The sequence below is a fragment of the Odocoileus virginianus genome, chromosome 8 (assembly GCF_023699985.2).
Source record: "Odocoileus virginianus isolate 20LAN1187 ecotype Illinois chromosome 8, Ovbor_1.2, whole genome shotgun sequence".
NCBI classification, from domain to species: domain Eukaryota; kingdom Metazoa; phylum Chordata; class Mammalia; order Artiodactyla; family Cervidae; genus Odocoileus; species Odocoileus virginianus.
The window spans coordinates 34,462,412-34,485,199 of NC_069681.1; the positions used below are offsets into that span (position 1 = coordinate 34,462,412).

Genomic DNA, 22,788 nt, shown 5'->3' on the forward strand with positions numbered 1-22,788 from the left:
GGCCTGACGGGAAAGCGTCATGGTAGAGTAGAAAAAGTGAGTCTGGGGATGAGGGACGAGAGGTCCTAGTTCAGACACCCAGTGTGCTTTGACTTTGGTCATGTCTCCTTTAAGCATCTTTGGACCTCAGCGTCCTCACTGCTGACGTTATTGTACTGTGCTTAGTCATTCAATCGTGTCCCACGCTGTGCGACCCCATGCACTCTAGCCCGCCAGGCTCCTCTGCCCATGGGATTCTCCGGGCAAGAATACTGCAGTGGGTTGCCATTTCCTCCTCCAGGGGATCTTCCTGACCCAGGGATCGAATCCAGGTCTCCTGCATTGCAGGCGATTCTTTACCATCTGAGCTATGGGGAAGCCTAGATGATATGTAAGATAAACTGTACAAGATATATCTTATATACTTTATGAGGCATATTGGACCTTCTGTGTACCAAAGATTCACTCATTTCTTTTCTGCCTAGCTGGAATTGCACACAGCCAGTGCCTATAAAGTGGAGGACCCATCAAACTGTGGGACCCCAAGGGGCCTTTGATGTCCTCTAGTTCAGTTGCCATTGCAGTACATCATCACACACTGGCATTCCTGCTCCTGTTAGAGAAATTTTGCATATTGATCCTGGTGATCCCTTCTAGAGCAACCCAGATCTTATAGTGTGTTCTGTCTCCCCTATTCAGATTTTCTGTTTTAGAGCCAAGATGAAACATTCTTTACTACTTGGCCTGGCTGAATTAAATGATCTATAAGAAATAAAAAGCATTATAAAAATGTTTCTCAGTCTTTAGTCCTTACCTGGTGGATTGGAAAGTGGCCATATATATTTACATCTGTTATCTGTGCCCACATATATATGCTAAAACATCATATGTTTTAGCTAAGTTTTTTAGCTTTTATAGCAGGGAGCTATTTTTCAGCAGTTGTTGGTTGACACATTTGTTCCTTAAAAGCCAATGATTATCTTAGACTACTTGAATCTGCTATTAATGTGTGGTGAAGTAAAATGAAAAAACTTTCATTTTTTTAGGCTACTTTGAACTTTCTGTGGGAATGTGTAATTTTACCATTCATAATTTCTGGTAATTTAAAATTGAGTAGATATCTGCTGAATAAAGACCTTTAATTTAGGTTGATCTTCTTATTGGTTGCCAAGCACAAAAAGTTTGTGATGTGTTGAAACATACTCTTCAGAATTCCTTTAAAATTACACACGTTTGGTATCCTCAGTGGAAAATTAATAAAGCATCAATTTATAATATATAAATTAGTAAATTTATAGTACCTCTTCCTTTGGTTGTTGAAAAGGACCTGGTCTCAATATTTTATTTCCCAAATAGAGGGGTTTTAAAAGTTCACATATTTGAATGGACTTTGGAAACAGTCTGAACTTTAGTGTATAATCTCCTTTGTATCTTCATTGGCACTGAAGTAATGGGTTAAATGTGTGTGGCCATATTCCTCCCCAGTGGGTGAGAACTGTGAACTGAGACGCCTCCTTGGAGTGAGGCCGCTGAGCATAAAGATGTGCTTTGATCTCCCGTGACCTCCAGCTAGCGGCTGGCACTGGTTGACTGACAGGTTAATAGAAGGAAATATGCCATTCCTGGTTTTTCCTAGGAAATATTGAATCATCAAGATATGTCTTTGGTCACATGATAGGTGTAATCAAGCTGCCGGTCATTAGGAAATTGAGAAGCATGTCTTATCGGAAGTGGCCTTGAGTTTGTGCATTTGTGGAAGTAGGAGGACTCCAGTCTCTCCCTCCCATCAGTGGTGTGTGCTCAGCAGCCAGCTGTGACATTGGCCTCTGAGTTCCCCATGGTTGACACCTCACCTTCTGTGGATTGGAGGGATCTATGTCCTGAGTAGCAAGGCCAGCCTTTTGAATGGAGGCTACACTGGCTGTGTGTGAACCACTTCATATTTTAGAAGTTTTGGTGGAAGGCGGAAATAGTAAAAAGTATACCTACTTGCTTACTGAGCATCTTCTTGGATGCTTTTCAGCTCTAAAGGATGTACCTCACCTTTCAGCTGATGAAAAGAACCTAACCCCAGCCTTACATTTCCCAAATAGAGGACCAGATCTATTTTAAAGAACTAACACCACTTGATAAAGCACTGGAAGTTCATATTTTGTAGCATCGTAAGATGTATGGTTGAAAGTGAGTTGCTCAGTCATGTCTGACTCTTTGCGACCTCATGGACTATACAGCCCATGGAATCCTCCAGGCCAGAATACTGGAGTGGGTAGCCTTTCCCTTCTCCAGGGGATCTTCCCAACCCAAGAATCGAACCCAGGTTTCTCACATTGCAGGTGGATTCTTTACCAGCTCTAAATACCTCTTGTGCAATCACCATCATTTGTTAATGGGATTGAAGGCATGCTGGAAAGAGCAGGGGCCTGGCAGCCAGGGATCCTTGGTCCTTATCCCACGTACCAACTGTGTGACTTTGGTCACATCAGCTCCACTTCTCTGAACCTTGGTTTTGTCATCTGTAACGGGAGATGATACAGGCAACCCTTGTCTCATGGCCTAGTTAGTTCCTGGATAACATTAAATTTCCCTTAGGTTTCTCTTAAGCACAATGTTACAAACAGTTTCTTTTGTAGAACATACTTTTATACTATAAAAGCATGAAAGATGATTTTTAAGTTGGAATAATGAGTATTAGCTTTTACAAACATTTATGTAAAATGATATTTATTACAAAATCTGTTATCATTATATTCCTTTTTTGAGATATTTTGCATGGAGTTTTGGGGAAAAGTCTTCTTTAAATATGAATGCCCTGCAGATGTTCATCTGAAATAACTTTTGATGCTGGTGCCTTGTAGAATATTAAGCAAAACATGTTACAGTAAGACAAAAAATTTCCAGTATGTACTGAATTTCCTAAAATAAATTTTTTATAACTTCAAAAACAAAACAGCAATGTGAATGCTCTGAACTTTGGGGTAAAGGATAGTTCTTTTCTCTATAGTAAGCGTAAATGTCATCTGTGCTATGCTTAGTCGCTCAGTGTCCGACTCTTTGTGAGCCCATGGACTGGAGTCCACCAGGCTCTTCTGTCCAGGGGATTCTTCAGGCAAGAATACTAGTGTGGGTTGCCATGCCCTCCTCCAGGGGATCTTCCTGACCCAGGCGTCAAACACAGGTCTCTTGCAGTGCAGGTGGATTCTTTACCATCTGAGCCACCAGGGAAGCCTGGGAATCAACAAAAGAGTTCAAAATCTGAGTCATTCATTTTAAAAAAAGTATTTGCCTGTCTGAATCATTAGTCTAGTGGAGGGAGTTTTCCATCTTTAGAGATCCCTTACTTTTACATTGTAGTGATGTCTGTGTTCAACCTTTTTTTTCAAGGTCAAGAATAATTTCAGTGATGTATGTATTTAGTTGTATTATACACCTGTGGTCAATCAGTCTCTGCTGGTTTGTAATAAGGCATCATCAGTCTGTCTTCCTTGGTAGTGACACTGTCACTGTTAAGGGCATTCCTTAAAAAAAAAAAAAAAGCCTGTCTGTTCACAGGAAAGAATTTTCTCAGCTTCAAAACAGTATCTCCCTATTTGATGACATTGGCTAGATGTGAATGCTGGTACTATCCTATTTGTTCAGTTTTGAAGCAGTCAAAAAACCATCATTCACTAGAACTGAGCATTTCTTTAGTGCTACACACCAGAACTATTCTTAAGCATTTGAAATAAAGACATTCTGTTTGCTGAAACGGTTTGGTTCTTAGGCATCCTGTATTTATCACATGCAGTTATATGTACGTCCAGACACAAATGTTTCATTTTATTTATTAGTGCATTGTGGTTTCTTATCATGATTTATTTCCTTTGCCCACCTCACTAGAGATTCTTCAAACCTTTTCCCTAGTTTTTTGTTTCACAGCTTCATTGAGGTATCATTTATATACCATACAATTCATTCTAAATTTTGAAGGTACAGTTCAACAAGTTTTAGTAAATTTGCAGACTTGTGCAAATGATCTAACTTTAGAACACTTCTGACACCCCCCCAAAAGAAATCTCATGCCCATTTGCAGTCCTTCTTAGTTCCTACCCCCAGCTCTAGACAACGACTAATCTGCTTTCTGATTCTAAAGATTTGCCTTTTCTGAACAATTCAGATAAATGGAATCATTCAATATATGTATCTGCCCAAGAAAAATGAAAACACATGTATACTAATGTTAGCAGCAATATTATTCATGATACTGATGTTCACAGTGGGCACTTCGAAGTGGAATTGATAGGTTATATGGTAACTCTTTAACATTTTTTGGCAACAGTGTTTCCCATAGTGGCTCTTCTAGCTACTTATTAGAGTTCCAGCTATTTTGCCAACATTTAGTATGACCAGTCTTCTTAGATTTTAGCCATCCTGGTAGGTCTGGCTGGAGAAGGAACTGGCAACCCACTCCAGTACTCTTGCCTGGGAAATCCTATGGATAGAGGAATCTGGTGGGCTATATATAATGAAATATCATTACAGTTTTAATTTGCATTTTCTTAATGATGTTAAACATCTTTTTTATGTGCTTATTGGTTATTCTCATTTTTTGGTGAGAATCTTAAAAATTTAAAAACTACTTCGAACCTAGTATGGTCAGGCCTCTGTTTCTGTGGATGCAAAAGTTGCAGACACTGAGGGCTGACTGTACTATGCCACTTGAGCATCTTTGAATTTTGGTATCTGCAGAGGGTCCTGGAACCAATCGTCTGCACATAACAAGGGCTGACTATAGCGTCACAGGGTACAGCCAGGAAACAGAAATCACACCAGTTATTTTAATAGAAGTAAACATAAAGACTTGCTACTAGGTATAAAATTGTTAAGTAGGTGTTAAAAGGTAACAAGAGAACATTCACATATACTGCGGTAGTGGCTGCAGGAAGCAGCCAGGAGCTGGGGAGGGCCAAGAGATGAGACTGTGTTATTAAATCTTAGAAGCTTAGAGGAGGAGCTCCCCAGAGCTGAAACCCAGACCTCTGGGGAGTGGGTGCTGGGCAGCTGGAGATGGTGTTCCTGGTGGCGAGTGTGATGATGGTTCTGTAAGTGCTGGGGAAATGGCAGGCCTGACTCCATTGCTGCGCAGGGAGGACCTCCTGCTGCCAGGTGACGCTGTGGTGCTCAGTGATTGTTGCTGTCCAGTTGCTCAGTCATGTCTGCCTCTGTGACCCCATGGACTGCAGCACTCCAGGCTCCTCTTGTGACAGACGTCACTGTCTCCCAGAGTTTGCTCAAGTTCATGTCCATCGAGTCAGTGATGCTATCCAGCCATCTCATCCTCTTCGCCCACTTCTCCTGCCCTCAGTCTTTCCCAGCATTGTCTTCCCTGGTGGCTCAGACGGTAAAGAATCTGCCTGCAATGCAGGAGACCAGGGTTCAGTCCCTGGGTCGGGAACATCCCTTGGAGAAGGGAAGGAAAGGCAATACTACTCCAGTATTCTTGCCTAGAGAATCCCATGGACAGAGGAGCCTGGTGGGCTATATAGCCTATGGGGTTGCAAAGGGTTGGACTGAGCGACTAACACTCTCATTTTCACTTTCCCAGCATCAGGGTCTTTTCCAGTGAGTCAGCTCTTTGCATTAGCTGGTCAAAGAATTGGAGCTTACCTTCAGCATCAGTCCTTCTAGTGAATATTCAGGGTTGATTTCCTTCTGGTGATACTGGGAACCAAAAAGCCAGTAGGAAGCCAAAGGAGCAAGCTCCTTCTCCCCCAGGCTTTGCAGTCTCCCTCTGGTGCCCCCTGCTGGTGAGCCTAACAGGGACCCAACCAGTAAAACTGGTTTTCAGAGGACCAGCCCTAGCATCCTAGAGCTGAGTGTGGAAGGGAGGAATGGAGCTGACAGACCATAGCTTAGTCCCTGGCACAGCCCTCCCCTTTGATTTGTCAGCGTGCAGACTCACCCTCTACACATATTTGACCTTCCATACATGTTTCAGCCCAACAGAGCATAGCTATCCTTCACGCACAGGAAGGTGTTCTCACTGGCTCCTCAAACAAGGAAGGAGTCACAAAGTCTCCATTGTATCTTTCTTTGGGAGGGAGTAACAGCATCATTTCTGAGCCTTGTTAATTAATCCTTAAATTCAGTAGCAGTCTTCATGTGAGTATGTGCCATGCAAAATCTAAACTGTTAAGTTTCAACAATAATGCTTGTGTAAAATAATGAAAGAGGAAGGAGGAGAAGAGATGAAATTGGTACACACACACATACCCAAGCAGGAAGGAAATATGCATAGGTGTTGCAGTGTTCACTTCTCTGACTGGCCACTTGGCAGTAGTTGATAATTATACATTTACTGTCCTCTTACTCGTCCCGTATGTTTTTTGCCCACTTTGACTGATTTGCCGCCTTTACCTGAACATCTGAATTCTCAGTAGTCTTGCCTTTCTTTGAATTGTGTGGTTTTTCATGAAGTTGTACTGTTAGAGCTAGAAATACTCAGATGTCTTGGAGAATCCGCCCTGGGGTCCAGCCATGGTCCTTCCTGACCCTTTGGAAGGCAGCAGCCCAGTTTTACCTTAGCTGGTAGAGTATCCTCCTCACTTGCCTTCTGGTTCAGCAGCTTAGGGGGCCCCCAGATGGCCAGGTGACCATCTCTCCTTTCCATTCATTGTGCTTTATTGTCTCCTCTAAATGCAAGCGTTCTTCCCTTTCAAACCAGGCCTTCTGACCAGCAGGGGTGGAGTGTGTTAATTGGGTAACAGAATGGCTGCTCTTTCCTCTACCCCTTGATTCCTGGACCAGTTTTTTCTGACTTGGGGATGTTCTTACGACTATTGTCTTCAGTAGGCCCTTCCATCCTGCTCTTGGGCCGGGGTGAGCTGCTCGTAGGGAATGGGATGTGTCTTGAAACTGGTGATTCCAAGTGTCGGCAGACACGACTGTCTATGTCCTGGTACCATGTCGAGGAGAGAAGACAGGTACATGTGGGGTTTCCAGCTGTAGGCGTGAGCCGTGGTGGTCCTGAAGACGGTTTAGTGGGCTCTGACTGTCCCCCTCCCTCCTTCCTACATTTCCTCCTTCCCTCCCTCTTTTCTTCCCTTCTTTCCAGTGAGCTAGAATGGACTAGAGAGGCTGGGACAGAAAATAATACAGTAACACGTGTTGCAAGGGTACATATTTGGGGGGAATTATTCTACTCTGCACATATATATCATGATTTAAAATTCATTTCTTAACGTAATTCTCGGTGACCACACTTTGAAAGCTACTAGTCTAAGGAGACATTTGAGCCTGTGGGTTTCTCTCGTCCAGCACCCCCGTGGTTTGTCAGCCCCAGTCCACACGATGTCAGTGTTGGCCACAGTGCTGTGTGGTCCAGGGCACCAGGATGGGTTTCTGCGGAGATCTTGTTTACGTGCAACAAGATCAAAGGATGGCAGTCCTGAGTGAGATCACCTGTAAACTTAACTTTTAGAGTTGTTGAGCTGATTAGGTGAGACTGTGTGACTGAATTTCTGTGTTCAGCCTCTGGCGGGTAGCAGGAATTAGGTCCACGTGACAGACTCTGTTAAAGATGTGCCCAGCACTGTTTATTTTAAGTTTTACCATAGAATTTATTTTTTAAATGTAAATCCCCTACATTGTCTAGATGACTAGAGTGCCCTAAATAGAGACCATTCTGTGATTTGAATAAAATTTCAGATACTCCGTTCATTATCTCTTTCCACCCCTTCTCTGACTTTTTCTCCAAATGGAATTTTTTTTTTTTTTTTTGACCTTGAAAGCCTTGTGCTTAAAGCAGAGATGAAAATTTTGTGGGGAAAGATCTGCAAAATAAATTTCTTAGAATGAATTGGGATAGATGGCTCAGCCCTCAGGCCCAGACCTTGCCTCACAGAATGAATGAGCCAAAGTTATTGACTCAACAAAGATTTCCCTGAAGTGCTCTGTGAATTTAATAAAGCTGGATAGCTCTAACTGGCCATCACTGAAGAAGTCATCTTACCATTCCCTTCTGAATTCTCAGCGCCAGGAATGCTTTTGGGAATTCACTGTGTTGGAGAGAGTCATATATTTTGGAGAGAGAACTCTGTCGAGGATAGAGTGCCTTCAGGAGAAATGCAGCTTTTTTTTTTTTTTTTTTAAATAAGCTACAGGTATACAATATAGTGATTCACAGTTTTTAAAATTTAAGCAAATAACTGCATTTGTAGTTATTAGAAAATATTTGCTGTATTCCCCTTATAAAATATATCCTTGTAACTTATTTTACAGGTAATAGTTTGTACCTCAGTTCCTTACCCTTACATTGTCCCTTCCCCTTTCCCTCTCCTCCACCGGTAACCACTAGCATATTCTCTATATCTGTGATCTTCTTCTTATTTGTAATACTTTCTAGTGCGTTGTATATTTTAGATTCCACATACAAGTGATATCGTACAGCATCTGTCTTTCTCTGTCTGACTTGTTTCAGTAAGCATAATGCCCTCCAAGTTCATCCAAGTTGCTGCAGATGGCATTGCTTCATTCTTCTTTTGGCTGAGTCATATTCCATTGTGTATGCGTACCATGTTTTCTTTATCCACTCGTCTGTTGCTGGACACTTAGGTTGTGTCCATATCTTGCTACTGTAAATCATGCTGCAGTGAGCATTGAAGTGCATGTATCTTCAAATAGTGTTTTTGTGTTTGGGTATATATATATACAGGAGTGAAATTATTTGGCCGTAGTTTTTTGAAGTATAATTGCAGTAATTTTTAAAATGGCATACAAATTTTATGTTTATATTTCCTTTTTATTTCATTTCCATATTCATATCGAGACAATATTTCTATACTGACACAATGACAGTACAATTTTTAAAATATTCAGCTGCTGCAATCCAAGATACACGTACTTGAAGTGTTATGGAATCTGAATTTTGTCTCTCCTCATATGTGAGAACAGCTTTCCAATAGCTGTAACTCCGTATTTGAAGCACATGGACTATTTTCATTGAGTGCATGGGTGCTCTGTGGCTCTCTCGTGTCCGAATCTTTGTGACCCCCCTGGAAGGTAGTCCACCAGGCTCCTCTGTCCATGGAGTTTTCCATGCAAGAATAGTGGAGTGGGTGTGTTTTTATACAAATTATGCTGTGTACCTTTTCCATTGTTTAAGCTAAGTATACCTTGCCACTAAGTGATTTCTTCAGATGTCTGCCTAAAACAGCATTTCCTTAGAGGAGGCTGGTGGAGGCCAAGAGGAGGTCTCACTTAGCCATCATGAATTTGCCCCGCTTCCTTCTTTTTCATTTCATGTTTCATTTACAGTTTGAACCTTGGCACTCACTATATTCATTGTGTTCTTCTGTGCCTTCAGCCCCTCCAGTCAGCCCTTCCCCTGCCAATGTGTTCAGTAAGGATGAAAAGCTTTGCAAATCGCTCTTTTGGCAGCTTCTCATATTTGACAAAGCATCGGCATTTGTGGGTTTATTGGTTTCTCTTCAAAAAACTGAGCTCCCTCAGAAACTGTGGTTTTGCTCCGTGACCTCCCGTAACTGTGATTGAAGTTCCAACTTCGCCTGCAGCTTCCTGAGCTGAGGGATAAATCAGCACCTGTATAAATGCTGTTGGTTTATTCATTTTGTAGTGTGAAATGAAGAAGCAGAAGTTGTCTATCAGTGAAGAATTTCAGACTCAGCTTTGTTTTTTTTCCAGTGATGGTACATAGTTTGAAGCGTTTTTCTAAGAAGTTCATCACCAAGTGTAATGAAGAAATACTATAGTTATTAGTTATAGAAATTATAGTACATAAGTTAATCTAATAGAAACTAGTTAAAACAGTTAGAAGGAAAATGGGCATATGAAGCCTGTTTCTTGGGCTTATCTGTCCTTTGTGAGGGGTGGGAGGAAAGAATGGGAGGTAAGACTAGTTACCCTCCCAGGTATCCTGTTATTTCATATCAGTTGTTCCTGGAAATTTTAGGAAATCTGTGCCTAGTAAGTAAGTTGGTTTTCTATTTTTTTTAATGTATATATAATATCATATACATAACATAAAGTTTACCATCTTTTTAGGTATTGTTTGGTGGCCTTAAGTACTTTCACATTGTTATGTAACCACCCATCTTCAGAACTCTTTCATCATTACGAACTCTGTTTCCATTAAATAACAACTCCCCATTTCCTCTTCCCCTCAGCCCCTGGAAACCACCATTCTACCTTTTGTTTTTTGGCCACACCTCATGGTATGCGGGGGTCTTAGTTCCCTGACTGAGGGTCAGATCTCTGCTTTCCACAGTAGAAGCACAAAGTCTCAACCCCTGAACGGCCAGAAAAGTCCCTCCACTTTCTGTTTCAATGAATTTGCCTGTTCTAGGTACCTTGTGTAAGTGGACTCATATAGTATTTGTCCTTTTGTGGCTGGCTTATTTTACTTAGTGTAATGTCCCGAGGGTTCTTCCGTGTTGTTGTAGCCTGTGTCAGAATTCCTTCCTTTTAAGGCTGAATGATATTCCACTGCATGTACATACCCCGTTTTGTTTACCTATTCATCTTTCGATGGAGTCTTACATTGCTTCCACCTGTTGGCTGTTGTGCTGCTATGATCATGGGTGTGTATGAACATGTCTTTGAAACTGCACTTTCAATTCTCTTGGGGCTTGACCCGGAAGTGGATCTGCTGGATCATAAGATAATTCTGTTTAATTTTGTGAGGAATCGCCATACCGTATTTCAAAGTGACCCGCACTATTTGACATTCCTACCAACAAATAAGTTGGTTTTTTTTAGCCCAAACTTTTCTTCCTTTTGGAGATCTGTTTTATTTAAAAGGTTTAACTTGGTCTCCTGCCAAAGAAAAAAGAGGAGTCTCTCTCCCTTTTTTGGGGGGACTCTGGTCATCTCTGGAAGACCACCGCCTTTTTTAATGATCTTTGCTGAAACTTCTGCCCCTTCACTATCTTAACTTCTTTTTCCTGTTCCTACACCCACATTTCTCTCTTTTAATTATTTTTTTATCAATAGAAGTAATCTATAGTTTGACTTTATTGCATTCTCATATACATGGATTTTATGGAAAGGGTGCTTATATTTTTGGAAGAACTATCTCACTCTCTCCTCTTAATATCAAGGAGGAAATTTTTAACGCGGGGTAAAAGAGACCGACATTTATTGGGCATGTGGTATATACTAGGCCCTCTGCTAGACACTAGACTTAGTGTTTGATTATACTAATTGAATAAAAAATGGAGTGTTGACAGGTCAACTTATATAAGGTTTTTTTGCTCAGCAGAATTCACTGCATTAACTTATGAAATATGGACTGTTAGGGATGGAAATAAACTCTTCATATGGACTGGCTATCATGAGGGCACTTAAATAGAATAAATGACATGTACGATCAAATTCTACCTGTACCGCATTTATCTAGGTTTTATGAAACGTGACTGTATCATATATGGTATATTACTACATAAGATGTAGAAGTTATTTAAAACAGAAGGACACTCGGCCAGGAGAGAGGTTGCCAGTGGGAGCAGCAGCCCCAGGTGCTTTGGGGGCGAGGGGGCTCAAAGCATGACACCTGTGTGCCGTGGTGTCTGTGCGAATGGCTGAGGCAGCTGGATGACCGCTGGTGTGGCCAGCCCAACCCTCCTGGACCTTACTTTTGGTACATTGTGGAGCCCCTCTCCCAGCCCTGGCGTGTACACGCCCTGAGGACAGCCCCAGGCACCTTCCCTGTTACTTGCTTAGTGTAGTCCAAGAAAAAGTTAAGTGAAGTGAAAGAGAAAGTCACTCAGTCGTGTTCAATTCTTTGCGATCCCATGGACTGTACATGGAATTCTCCAGGCCAGAATACTGCAGTGGGTAGCCTTTCCCTTCTCTAGGGAATCTTACCAACCCAGGTCTCCCGCATTGCAGGTGGGTTCTTTACCAGCTGAGCCACAAGGGAAGCCCATTCCTGAGAAGTGGGGCCAAAGCAACCTTCAGACATCCTTGAATTCCTTAAGCATGGTGGCTGTTTTGAGTGACACTGTAAATCCTTTGTGAAGTATAAAGCAACAACTATTAACGTATTTATAACAGTTTCTTGGTTGAGTTCTCTCCTGTTACTTTATCTGAACTTTGAGGACCTTAGGGAGTTGGCAGAATAGGTACAATCCTGTTCACCTCTTCTATCTTAAATAACGGTTTTATTGAGATATAATTTAATGTTGGAGTTGCTCTACAGACATAGGATTGACCCCCACCCAAAATTCGCTTTGTATGTTGAGTAATGACACCACACACAAACACACACATATACCCCACAAGAGAGTTTGATAAGGTTTACTACTTAGGTAATGAAATTCTATAAGAAGAGGGGGGCTACACCCAAGTGTGTCTGAAAATGGCTTGACAGGACAGGGGAAGGAGACTGGCTTGGGGATCCTGTGGGGGCTGGGGCTGGGCTGAGTGTTCTGAGAGTGAATTGGATTCCCCACTGGCACGAAGGGAGGGAGCCACCCGGCCCTCCCTGTCACTTGCCCACAAGGGGAGGAAGGAGAGGTGAGACTTAAAAGCCGACAGCAGTAAAACATCAAAAATGGAGTCAGGCTCTTTGTTGTGTTCACAGACAGCAAAATCCACTTTTAAAAAGTGTTCTATTTATACAACACAGGGAATATAGCCAGTAGTTTTTAGTAGCTATAAATGGAATATAACCTTTAAAAATTGGGAATCACTGTGCTGTATACCTATAACTTATATAATATTATACATCAACTGTTCCTCAATAAGAAAGAAAAGATATTCAATCTAGTGGGTTTTAGTATATTCAGACTATATATATATATTATGTATAGATAGTGTATATGCTAGAACCACTAATTTCTGAACATTCTCATTAACCCTAAAAGAAATGCCATACCCATTCACAGTCATCCTGCTTAGAATCTACTAATCTGTTCTCTATCCCTATGAATTGACCTAATTCTGGACATTTTAAAAAATGAGGTAGTATGAGATCTTTTTAACTGACTTCTTTCACTCATTGTGACATTTTCTAGTTTCATCCCCATTGTACCATGCATTGGGATACCATTCCTTCTTATGGCTGAGTAATATTCTGCTGCTCTCCTAGTCTGTCATATTAAAAGATGATTGCCTTGGATCTGAGGGTAAGGAGGTGATGGGAGAACCAGGTATCATTATTAGCAGGAGAGATAAACATGGACTTGGATCTCAAAGGCAGACATCCTGTCTTGGGAGATGTGTAAATTAGGGGTTACATTTCAAGATATGAGAGTAAATGTGATCCTCCAAATTGAAATATGTACTCTGTAGGTAGCAGAAATGATTGCCAATAGATATCACCCATCTATTCATGTCCTCTGATGGGGTTCATGGTAATTATCATTTTACGCTAGTCCAAGATCATTCTGATGAGAGAACTTAGCAAAACCAAATGCACATTTTGAGTGATTCATTTTGTCATGCTTCTATTAGCATGAAAATCACTTTTTGGCCTTGTATCCTTCACTCTAAATGTTTTTTATTTTCCTTGCCCACTAATTTTGCTGGCTGGAAAATGATTGATATTTACAGTTGATACAGGTTGCTTAAATGGTTATTAAATGTTTCTCTAGAAGAAATTTCTTTTTCCTCTGAATGATTGTTAGGAAATTGTTTCATTCTATTTCTTTGTTTTAAATATTAGCTTTTAGGTTTTTTTTTTTTTTTAAGTAAATCAAATAGAATATACCAGCAGCTTCATATTTGCTTGCTTATCATTTATGATCCATTGTAAAGTTCAAACATCATCTTTTGTATATTAAGTAATATTCACTGGCTTCTGCACCCCAGATGTCTAAGTAATACTAGTGAATTAAGTTTAAATTTCTAGGTATCATCTTTGTTTAATTCATTTAACTATTACTTTTTAAAAAATGTTTCCCTTACAGTACAGGAGTTAGATTTAGTTGGTGAATTTTCTGAAATCTTAAGACAGTTTTTAACCTAGGTGTTTACTGATTTACAGTCTACAAGATTCCGTTTCTGCGCAGGTAAGTGCCCATGTTATTTATCTGCCAGCACTGTGATGTCAAGGCTTCCCTGGTGGCTCAACAGTAAGAATCCGCACCCTGTGCAGGAGACCTGGGTCCAACCCCTGGGTCGGGAAGATCCCTTGGAGAAGGGAATGGCAGGCAACCCACTCCAGTATTCTTGCCTGGGAAATCCCCAAGGACAGAGGAGGAGCCTGGCGGGCTACAGTCCATGGGGTCCCAAAAGAATCGGACACGACTGTCACTCTCACTGTGATGTCACATGACGACTTAGACCTTCTAACGTCAGAACTTGGGTGTGATAACTCTTCTTTAACAGAATTGCCATTTTTTTTTGGTAATAAATTCAATAAAGACTTTATTTATTGGTGTCCATAATAAACACCTCATCCTAGCCCTCTAGGTTGTCACACAGCACTGAACTGAGCTTGCTGGGCTTTACAGTGACATCGGGCCAGCTGTCTGTTCTACATGTGATACCGAATGCCTCTCACTGCTGCTCTCGCAGCAGAATTACCGTTCTGAAGATGATCGCTTTAGACCGCATATAGTTATTCTGGTTTTGTTTTGTTCTTTTGCATGTGGCCAGTATCTACTCCTTTGATCTCTGTAGCTTGTAGCTATTTGATACACTTTGCATAAAAATTCAGGAGATAGGCAAATCCCAGACTTCTGCTTATCTGTTGGTCCTAATAAGTAAACTAGCTGTAGAAAACACAAATGTTGGAATTATGTGATTGCATGTTATTCTCTAAATTTTACCTTCCCTGCATCACACAGGTTTCTGTTACCAACCTGTAGGTACTCAATTATAATTCACGCTAACTTTGAAATCTGTAGCTAGAAAATGAAAACCATCTGCTGCCTTGTGAAATAAGGAAGAATGTCAGAATAGATTTTAAAAGAGCAGTAACTTTTTTATAGATATATGTTGTAGGTGGGAGGGGTTTCCTTGTATGTTCATGATGGTCTTTTTACGTAATTTGCTTTTCATTTTCTAGAAGGAAAAATGACAAGAGTCAACTTGGTATTATATCAATGACAAGCTTTCATATCGGCCAGCCCCAAAGATATCACAAGGTAGAACAGTGTTACTGAGTTCAGTCTGCAGTTGAAGGACTTGGATTACTTATGCACCAAAAATAATAACCTTGTTGCCTGTGGCCCTTAAGTGTGCATTTACCCTTGCATACCAGAGTGTTGCTTCAGGAAGTGCCAGGTAACCCTGTATCCATGTTCTCATTTGCATCTTTGGGTACCAGACAGGGGAGAATTCTTTTAAGCAGTGGAAACTTGCTAGCCCCCTCTCCAGCAAAGAGTGAGAGTGGGCAGAAGTCAAGACTGACACAGCAGTTTCGTGTCCCCTTGTGGTTTGCTGTCAGCAAGCTGTTACCCACACACACCAAAGGTTGTCTGAAGTGAGCTTACGCATGTTTCCATAGCAGCAGTCATCTTAGTGATTCCTCTCGTTTTTTGGACTTTTTTTTTTTCCCTTTTGCTTCTCTGTTCCTCGCTGATGCAGGATTAAACAAACAGCATATTTAGGTCAAGGAAAGAGATGTTTGCTAATATAGATGCTAGGCTAAGCATTCTGGGAGAGAGGTTTCTTGCAGCAGATGAACATTCTTTGTGCCTTCCGGCAGCCTCTGCAGCAGGGTGACTGTCTGGCTCCGTCTTTTTCATTTTTGGGCAGGTTCTGAGATTCAGAACAATCCCGAGCAAATCACCGGAGCCGGCAGTTTTCCAGTAACCACATGTACATCTTCTGCTTATTTGTCCTTTGGTATTAACAGTGAGGAAGTCTGTTGGAAAAAATACAATACTTTAAAGATTTTGGTGCATCCGAGGCGTGTCATCTTATTTTTTTGCACCACCCCTTCTGTGTTACACTCGGAGCTCGGAATTTTTTTTTTTTTTGTCAGGCGGCTGGGCAGGAGCGGCATCTAGTACAACAGCTCGGAGCTTCCCTTCTGTTCTGGTGTCGGCAACTGCCTGTCGTGAAGATGGTACAGTGGGAGCCTGCTCTGAAGAGCCAAGGAAGATAATGTGGAAACGGAGTAGAGATTGCTAGAGACCTGAGCATCCACAGCTTGGGGATGGGTTGCACTACTAGTGTGATTCTGTTTAAAGGCATCCGCACCGTTTTTGAGAGAAACTGTGCTTATATGTGCAAACAGCAAGGAGAGAATAATGCCCTTGAATGCACAGCATACAATTGGACAAAAGAAGACTCAGAACTATTGATCGCCTCCTGTCTGGTAAATGCTGTCTCTTAATTAACAAGTAGTTGGTTGGGGTTAGAATAAAACTAGCCTTTACTTGTAAAGCAAATATACTCATTTATTTCAGTATGCTTATGTATATATAGCTTGCGTGTGTCAGTGGGTAGTGAGTGGCCTTCAGTTTTAAATTGTGAGGTGCCTGTCTGTATGTGTGAGAATGTCATGTGTTAACCAGACCTGAAATACATGCAGAGAGAGCAGCTAGAGTAAGGCATGTGGTCACGGAACAGTTTTCTGAGTTCGCTTTGTGAGCTTACGTGTTCTCAGGATAGTGCCAGAAATGACAGTGGGTGCAGCCAGTATCTAGGGTCTTATGGATCGAACCCTCTACCTGTGATGCTGAATTACCCGGTCCCTTTACCTCTTAGCCCTTCACTTGGCTAGATTGCCCTTACTAATGGCTTGTGGTTCGTCCTTTGATTCGGGGCAGAAATGTAAAGGGAACATGAGAGAAAACTGTAATGGGTGTGAGAAAGATATTTACAGGCTTCTTATTTTAAATCTGGCCGTTTAGAATTTTGTGAGTGAAGGCTCTTGAGAGTCGAAGGAAGCTCAGTTGACAGTCCTGTGCTGGGTCCTCCTTCCCAGTGCACGAGGAGGTGTCCAGTCACAGATGGGTGTGCCTCTCCGCGGCCTTCTCACAAACACCAGGCTCACGAGAAAGCTCCGTGTTGGTCTCCTCCCTCAGAATGCCTTGCCGTTTTCCCTTCTGTTCTTATGGCAGTTCTTGTCCAAACAAGTGGGGAATAATACATATGGGCGTTTTACATGTAGGGGGACGGCCAGCAGGAGCCTGGTATGGCCAGAGCAGGGCGTGCGGAAACCCTGAAACCTTCCTGGTCGTGGGCTGTCATCTGAGACCCGGAGGCTGGCGTGCCACATGCACCCCCGACCTCCCCTCCCAGGATCAAACCAGGTCGGCCCAGGCTTGCAGGAGCCCCAAGAGAGGATGCGTCTTAGGGAGAGGTTTACGTGATGTTAGCTCTCAGAATCCCTGGGAGGAAAGGGAAGGAGAGCCTCGGATGAGCCTCAGATGCGTTTTGGAAGGCAGTGAGTGTTATGTGTGGGCATGCAGTTTAAGTGATGCTGTCTTAACTATTAAATATTTTAGACTCTAAAGTACTTTGGGATATGCTTTTCAGAATGACTGGCATCACAGCTTAGGAGGACTGGCCCAGTAGAGTGTCTGTCCCATTGGTGTAGTACCCCAGCCTGGCAGCCCCTGGACTGCCTGGCCATGGTGCCAGCACCTCTCCCATGCCACCAGCTTCTTTCCTGCTCCTGCAGGCCACACCGAGGTGGTGCTTGGTTAACCTGCCTGCGAGAGACCCTGCTTGTTTTTCACTGTTATTGCGTGAGGGAATACTGACCTGCCCCGGGGCTTTGTTGGGACTCTAGGACTGGGTGCGAAGCCCTGGTCCTGTGCCTCAGGTCGGATGCCCTCAGCCGCCACCCTCGCCCGCGCCAGCAGATCTGGAAAGTTGACGAGACCACGCGTGCCTGTGGCCGAGGCGCTGTGGGTGGAAGGGTGCACCCTCCAGCCTCTCTCTTTCCTTGACCCCTTGGCGTCTTCTCTGCGTGACTGACAGTGGTGGTTGGGGAAGGGAAGGTAGACCATCCTTCTGCTCAGAGTCAGATCCAGGGTCCTTAAGATGACTTCTGGGTCCATCCCCAGCCCGCCCTCCAGGCCCTGCTTCCTCCTCGTCACCACGTTTCCTCACCTTTCTCCTCACTACTCTCTCCCCAACCTTTTCTCCTGGGATCTCTACCTGGGCGTTGACCTGGTCCCCTGTGGCCTCCTGGAGGGCTCTGCTCAGAGTTCCCCGTGGCAGCGAGGCTTCCTTGACCCCTGGTGTAACTGTGCCACACCACCTGCACACTCTTCTCTTGAGTCCCCGCCGTACCTCTGACACAGGTGAGACTAATAGCATAAGTATAGCAATAGTAATTATTGCTAAGTGTTACTTATGGTACTTACACAGGAATAAGGTTTATGATGGCAGGGGTTTTTGTCTGTTTTACTCACCGCTTCTGCCTTCAACAGCCAGAACAATGCCTGGCTCCTAGTAAGTGCTCAGCTAATGAGTGAATTCTGAGGAAATGGTTTTATAGTCCTGAACTCGAACTTGGAGAAGCTGTTGAGAAGATCTTCTGAAACCAGGCTTTTTTTTTTTTTCCCCCCAAAACATTTTTGTCTTGGAGTTACCCTAAGAAGTTGCATGGTCCTAAACTGGCCATTCTAAGGGTTTGCTATGACCCTTCAGTGACAGTTGAGGATGCAGTCTGGGTATTGTCTAGACTGGCTCTGTTGAGACCTGTTCCATGGCGTGGGCTTCTGAGGACCTTCTCATCCTTTGGTCTGATCCAGCCACGCTGTTGATTCAGGGAGCCTTGCCCAGTGGCCCTCCCTTGGGCCTGCTTCATACAAAGTAGGCTGATCCTTTGTAGGTCTTTGTCAGGCTCCTCAGCCTCGGTTAGGAGAGTGTCTGTCCTTCTTTCAGCTGATGTAGTGACTGTGGCTTGTGGCTGCACCTTAGCTGTCAGCACGTCAGAACCGTCCCTCACTGCTCCTCAGAGTATAACCCCCTCCCTGGCCACTCAATACATAACAAACTTTATGGAGGAAAAACAATGTTCATGAGGCTGCTACTCTTCTAGAGACTCTAAAATACCTCAGTTTTCTGTCTGTGTGTCAGAATGCACCTGGTTGGGCTGGCTCATTCTGGCCTCAGAGAAGTTGCTGCTTCTGAACTAAGCTTTGTGTTTTTCTCTTGCCCACGGTGAATGGCATGAGAAACATCCTTATGAAAGTGATATCTACCATGAGGGTGTGGAGGGTGCTGCTCATTTGCTTTCCTAATGGCGAAGAGCCCCAAATCCACAACTTGCTGGCTGTGTGACTTTGGGCAATTTACTTAACCTCTCTGTTCCTCAGTTTCCTTACTCATTAGATGCAGATAATAACAGTACTTACCTCATAAGGTTTTAAATGAATGACTATATCTGAAGTTCTTAGGACAGCGTCTTCGTGTAAGTTAGTGCTAATTGTTGGCAATTATAATTATTTCTAGTTTTTAGTGTTCCTTTTGTGAAAAGCCCTGGAAGAAATTTCTCCTCTTCACGCTGAGTGATGGCGCTTTTCCTGAGGAGCTGCTTTGTGCAGCAGAAGTGCTAGTTGAGTCGCATTTGTTTCATATGCATCATGGTTCATGCAACTGACCTCGGCCACCTGTTCAGTCGACTGTTAAAGGAAACTTAGTTTCACACACATGACCTGCTTCTAACAGATACAGGGGCTTTTTCAAAATGATTTGTTTTACATTGTGTTTAAACTTTGCTTCTTTTTCTCCTGCACTACTATTTTATCACTGCCTAGTTTTTCTCATCTGCTTATTAAAATACTTTTAATATTCTTCTTGCTTATGTAAATTGCTTTAAATCCCTTTGAAACAAAGCAGAGCATGAATTAATAAGCTAGTAGAGAACTTTGGTGAAGAGCAAACCTGCAGGTTGGCTCTGAAGCAAAATCAGATGTCTTTTTTTGTGCGGGTTAAGTTTCATTTGGGGCAAAATGAGAACTGCGGCCTGGGAGACAGCACCTCAGATCGGTCTGTGAAGAGAGGCAAGGTGGGGAGGTCAGGATGTATGTGACTTTGGTGAAGGGGGAGGAAGTACGTGCAGTCAGGCCCATATTTTTTCAGAAGGTTTTGACCAGTCTCGTGAAGCTTTGGCTAGTCATGAGGAACAGTCATCACCATGAAGGATTTTAGTGCTTTTCTAGATGTGAGGAGATACAGATGTCTGGGTTTTTTTTTTAATGTTAATTTAATTCCATAAAAATCTTGTTTAGCTTGCTTTTTTTTTTTTCAACTTTTTATTTTAACATAAGTTGCCTGCTTTTTTGTTGTTGTTGTGCCAAAGGCTAAATCATAATTAAGACGTTTTTATATCATTCAGTTAACACTTATGCTGCACATTATACCTTTATCTGTTACCTAAAAATTACTTGGGTGAGTTTTTTAAGATTAGTAAAGTTGACTAAAAATTGAATGTCTTGAGTGTGGACGTTAGCTTTGTAAGGCTTCAGCTCTGTGATCTTGTACAGGAAGCTCTTTTTTCCTTTTATGTCCAAAAGACATGAATCAGCTCCGTGGTGGGTAGTACCTGGGGAAAAGGGCTTCTCTGGCAGTTGTGGACTGACTGGACTTGAAGTGTACCCCTTGAGGTTCAGATTGATTTTGACCGGTATTTCTAAACTTTGGTGGAGGGGCAGGATTGAGTTGGGGTAGATTTCGTTTGTGAGTATAGAATTTTCCTATCATTGTCTCTTTTCTACTTAAAGACTGTCCAGGTCATTCAGGAAACACCCCTGAGGGGACTTGGCGCGCTGGGCTGTTGGCTGGGACCCTGTGCTCCCAATTCAGGGGGCCTGGGACCTAGATCTTGCCGTGCCGCAGCTAAGGCCTGGCACAGCCAAACAGAGAAAGAAGTAAATTAACTCTAGTGAAAAAGGAATACCCTTGAGTGCCTCCTTGTGCTGGGTGCTAGATGTACAGAAATAAGGAGGAAGCTCAGTCTCCACTGGGGGGGGGGTGGATGCCGGATCCACAAGGCGCACGCAGAGGGCGTGAAGGCGTGGCCCCGCCCGCCGCCCAGGCATCTTCCATGAAGAGGGGCAGCTTGAGCTGAGACAAAACTCTTGTAAATCCCAGATTTTCCTCCTCTGTGAAGGTTCGTGATGGACCCAGCCCTGGTGACCAGGACTGGACCTGTTTTTCCTCATCGCCGGTGGTAGCTTCTCCCTTTCTTGATGTGTCTGTCATGGGAGAATGGAGGGACTGTGGGATTATTCTGTAGCATGTTCTCGTTTTGCGTAATGTAACTGACATGGGAGAAGCCACTAAGTTCTAACCTTGATAGCAGCTAGGATTCTGTCAGCCCTTCACAGAGAGCACATTCCTGCAAGTCGCAAGGGGAGAAGACAAACTCTTATCCTCAGTTTCTTCCATGACATGTTGGGATATCAGAACGATAATCTTACCCATTGTAAATGGCTAGTTGATCTCTTTTTCTTGTCTCTTTAAAGCTTTGAAGTCTTTCATGGTCCTCCTATTGCAAGATTTGCTACACGTCTTCAACATGTTCTCAACTTTTACTGCTGTATAGAATTTTATACAGAGACCACTTCAGTCTCTCCAGGCTAAACAGGCCTTCCTCATTTGAAACACCCACTGGTTATGAAATCCCTTTGGTTTATTCTGTATGCACCGTGCAAAGAGAACAGAGCTGAAGGCGATATGATCACAAGAGCCTGCAGCCCCACTTGTGTGTGTCTGTGGGGCTGCGGGGCTGTGGGGATGGGTGGGCTGGCGGGAGGGTAAGGGGGAGGTTGTGGTATAATCAATGACTGGGGTTAGTGGAGACTGGCATGATAATACCCATCAGCTTGAGGCCGTGGGGAAGGTAAAGGCTGGATCTTTATATTTTTTAGATGTTCTCTCATAACTGTTTCTTGAACTGTGATAACTGTTTTGAGGTGTAAGAAAGCAGAAATCTGCTTGGTTGCCTGCTGGAATATTCCTTTGGTTCTTAATCCGGTCATGGGACCATGGCTTTGTATGTTCCGTTTTATCATATCCTTCCTAATGGTGCCATGTGGATTTTGTTGCCTGTTTTGACCGGAGCAGTAAACTCGGCTGATGTTTTCAAGGAACAGTCTGCTCTGATTCCTAGATCCATTTGCTGCGTCCTGGGATTGCATTTCTCTGTTGATGCTCTGAGTGCAGCCAGCACGAGCTAGCACGAGAGAGTTTATATTGTCCCTTTCTGCAGTGCTTTTTAAAAATTGACCATCTTTTTAATATTTATTAAATCATAAGCAGGAGATTAACATTCATTGTGGAAACCAAGCCTGGGGTGTTTGCTGCACAAAAGTAACCACTGGTAGAAACATTTTGAAGCAAACCTTCTAGGTTTCCCTGGTGGCTCAGACGGTAAAGAATCTGCCTGCAATGCAGGAGACCTCCTGGGTTTGATCCTGGGTTGGGAAGATCCCCTGGAGAAGAAAATGGCAACCCGCTCCAGTATTCTTGCCTGGAGAATTCCATGGACAGAGGAGCCTTTTGGGCTGTAACCCATGGGGTCACAAAGAGTCAAACACGACTGATTGACTAACACTTCTAGAATTTCATCCATGTATAGTCTTAGTCATAAAAGTTATATAATGGGTTGCTGTGGACTAAATTGTGTTGTCTCCCCCCCCACCTCCAGTTTGTATTTTGAAGCCCAGAACCACAATGTGACTACATCTGGAGATAGGGTCTTTAGGATATAATTACGTTAAAGGGGATCATAAGGGTTGGGGCCCTAATCCAATAGGACTGTGGCCTTTTTAAGAAGAGTAAGAAATCTCTCTCTGCCATGTGAGCACACAGCAAGAAGGCAGCTGTCTGAGAGCCACAATGAGGGTCCTTACCAGGCACCAGCTGACCATGCTGGCACCCTAACCTTGAACTTCAGAC

The 22,788-nt window shown here is 43.0% G+C and overlaps 1 protein-coding gene across 18 annotated transcripts in view; it reads left to right on the forward strand.

Moving 5' to 3' along the window:
* The window catches only part of DOCK9 (dedicator of cytokinesis 9), a 271,524-nt gene that overhangs the window by 47,754 nt on the left and 200,982 nt on the right, over positions 1-22,788 (forward strand). For 4 of the 18 annotated variants that reach the window (XM_070471469.1, XM_070471471.1, XM_070471470.1 and 1 more), the window contains exon 1: positions 15,558-16,243. The exons of 5 other annotated variants lie outside the window; for them this stretch is intronic. In XM_070471469.1, the coding sequence (XP_070327570.1) occupies positions 16,082-16,243 (162 nt within the window). In that variant the 5' untranslated portion in view covers positions 15,558-16,081. Of the gene's footprint in view, positions 1-15,552; positions 16,244-22,788 lie in introns of those variants that run through there. 9 more of the 18 variants (XM_070471462.1, XM_070471464.1, XM_070471463.1 and 6 more) reach the window with 5 other exon arrangements.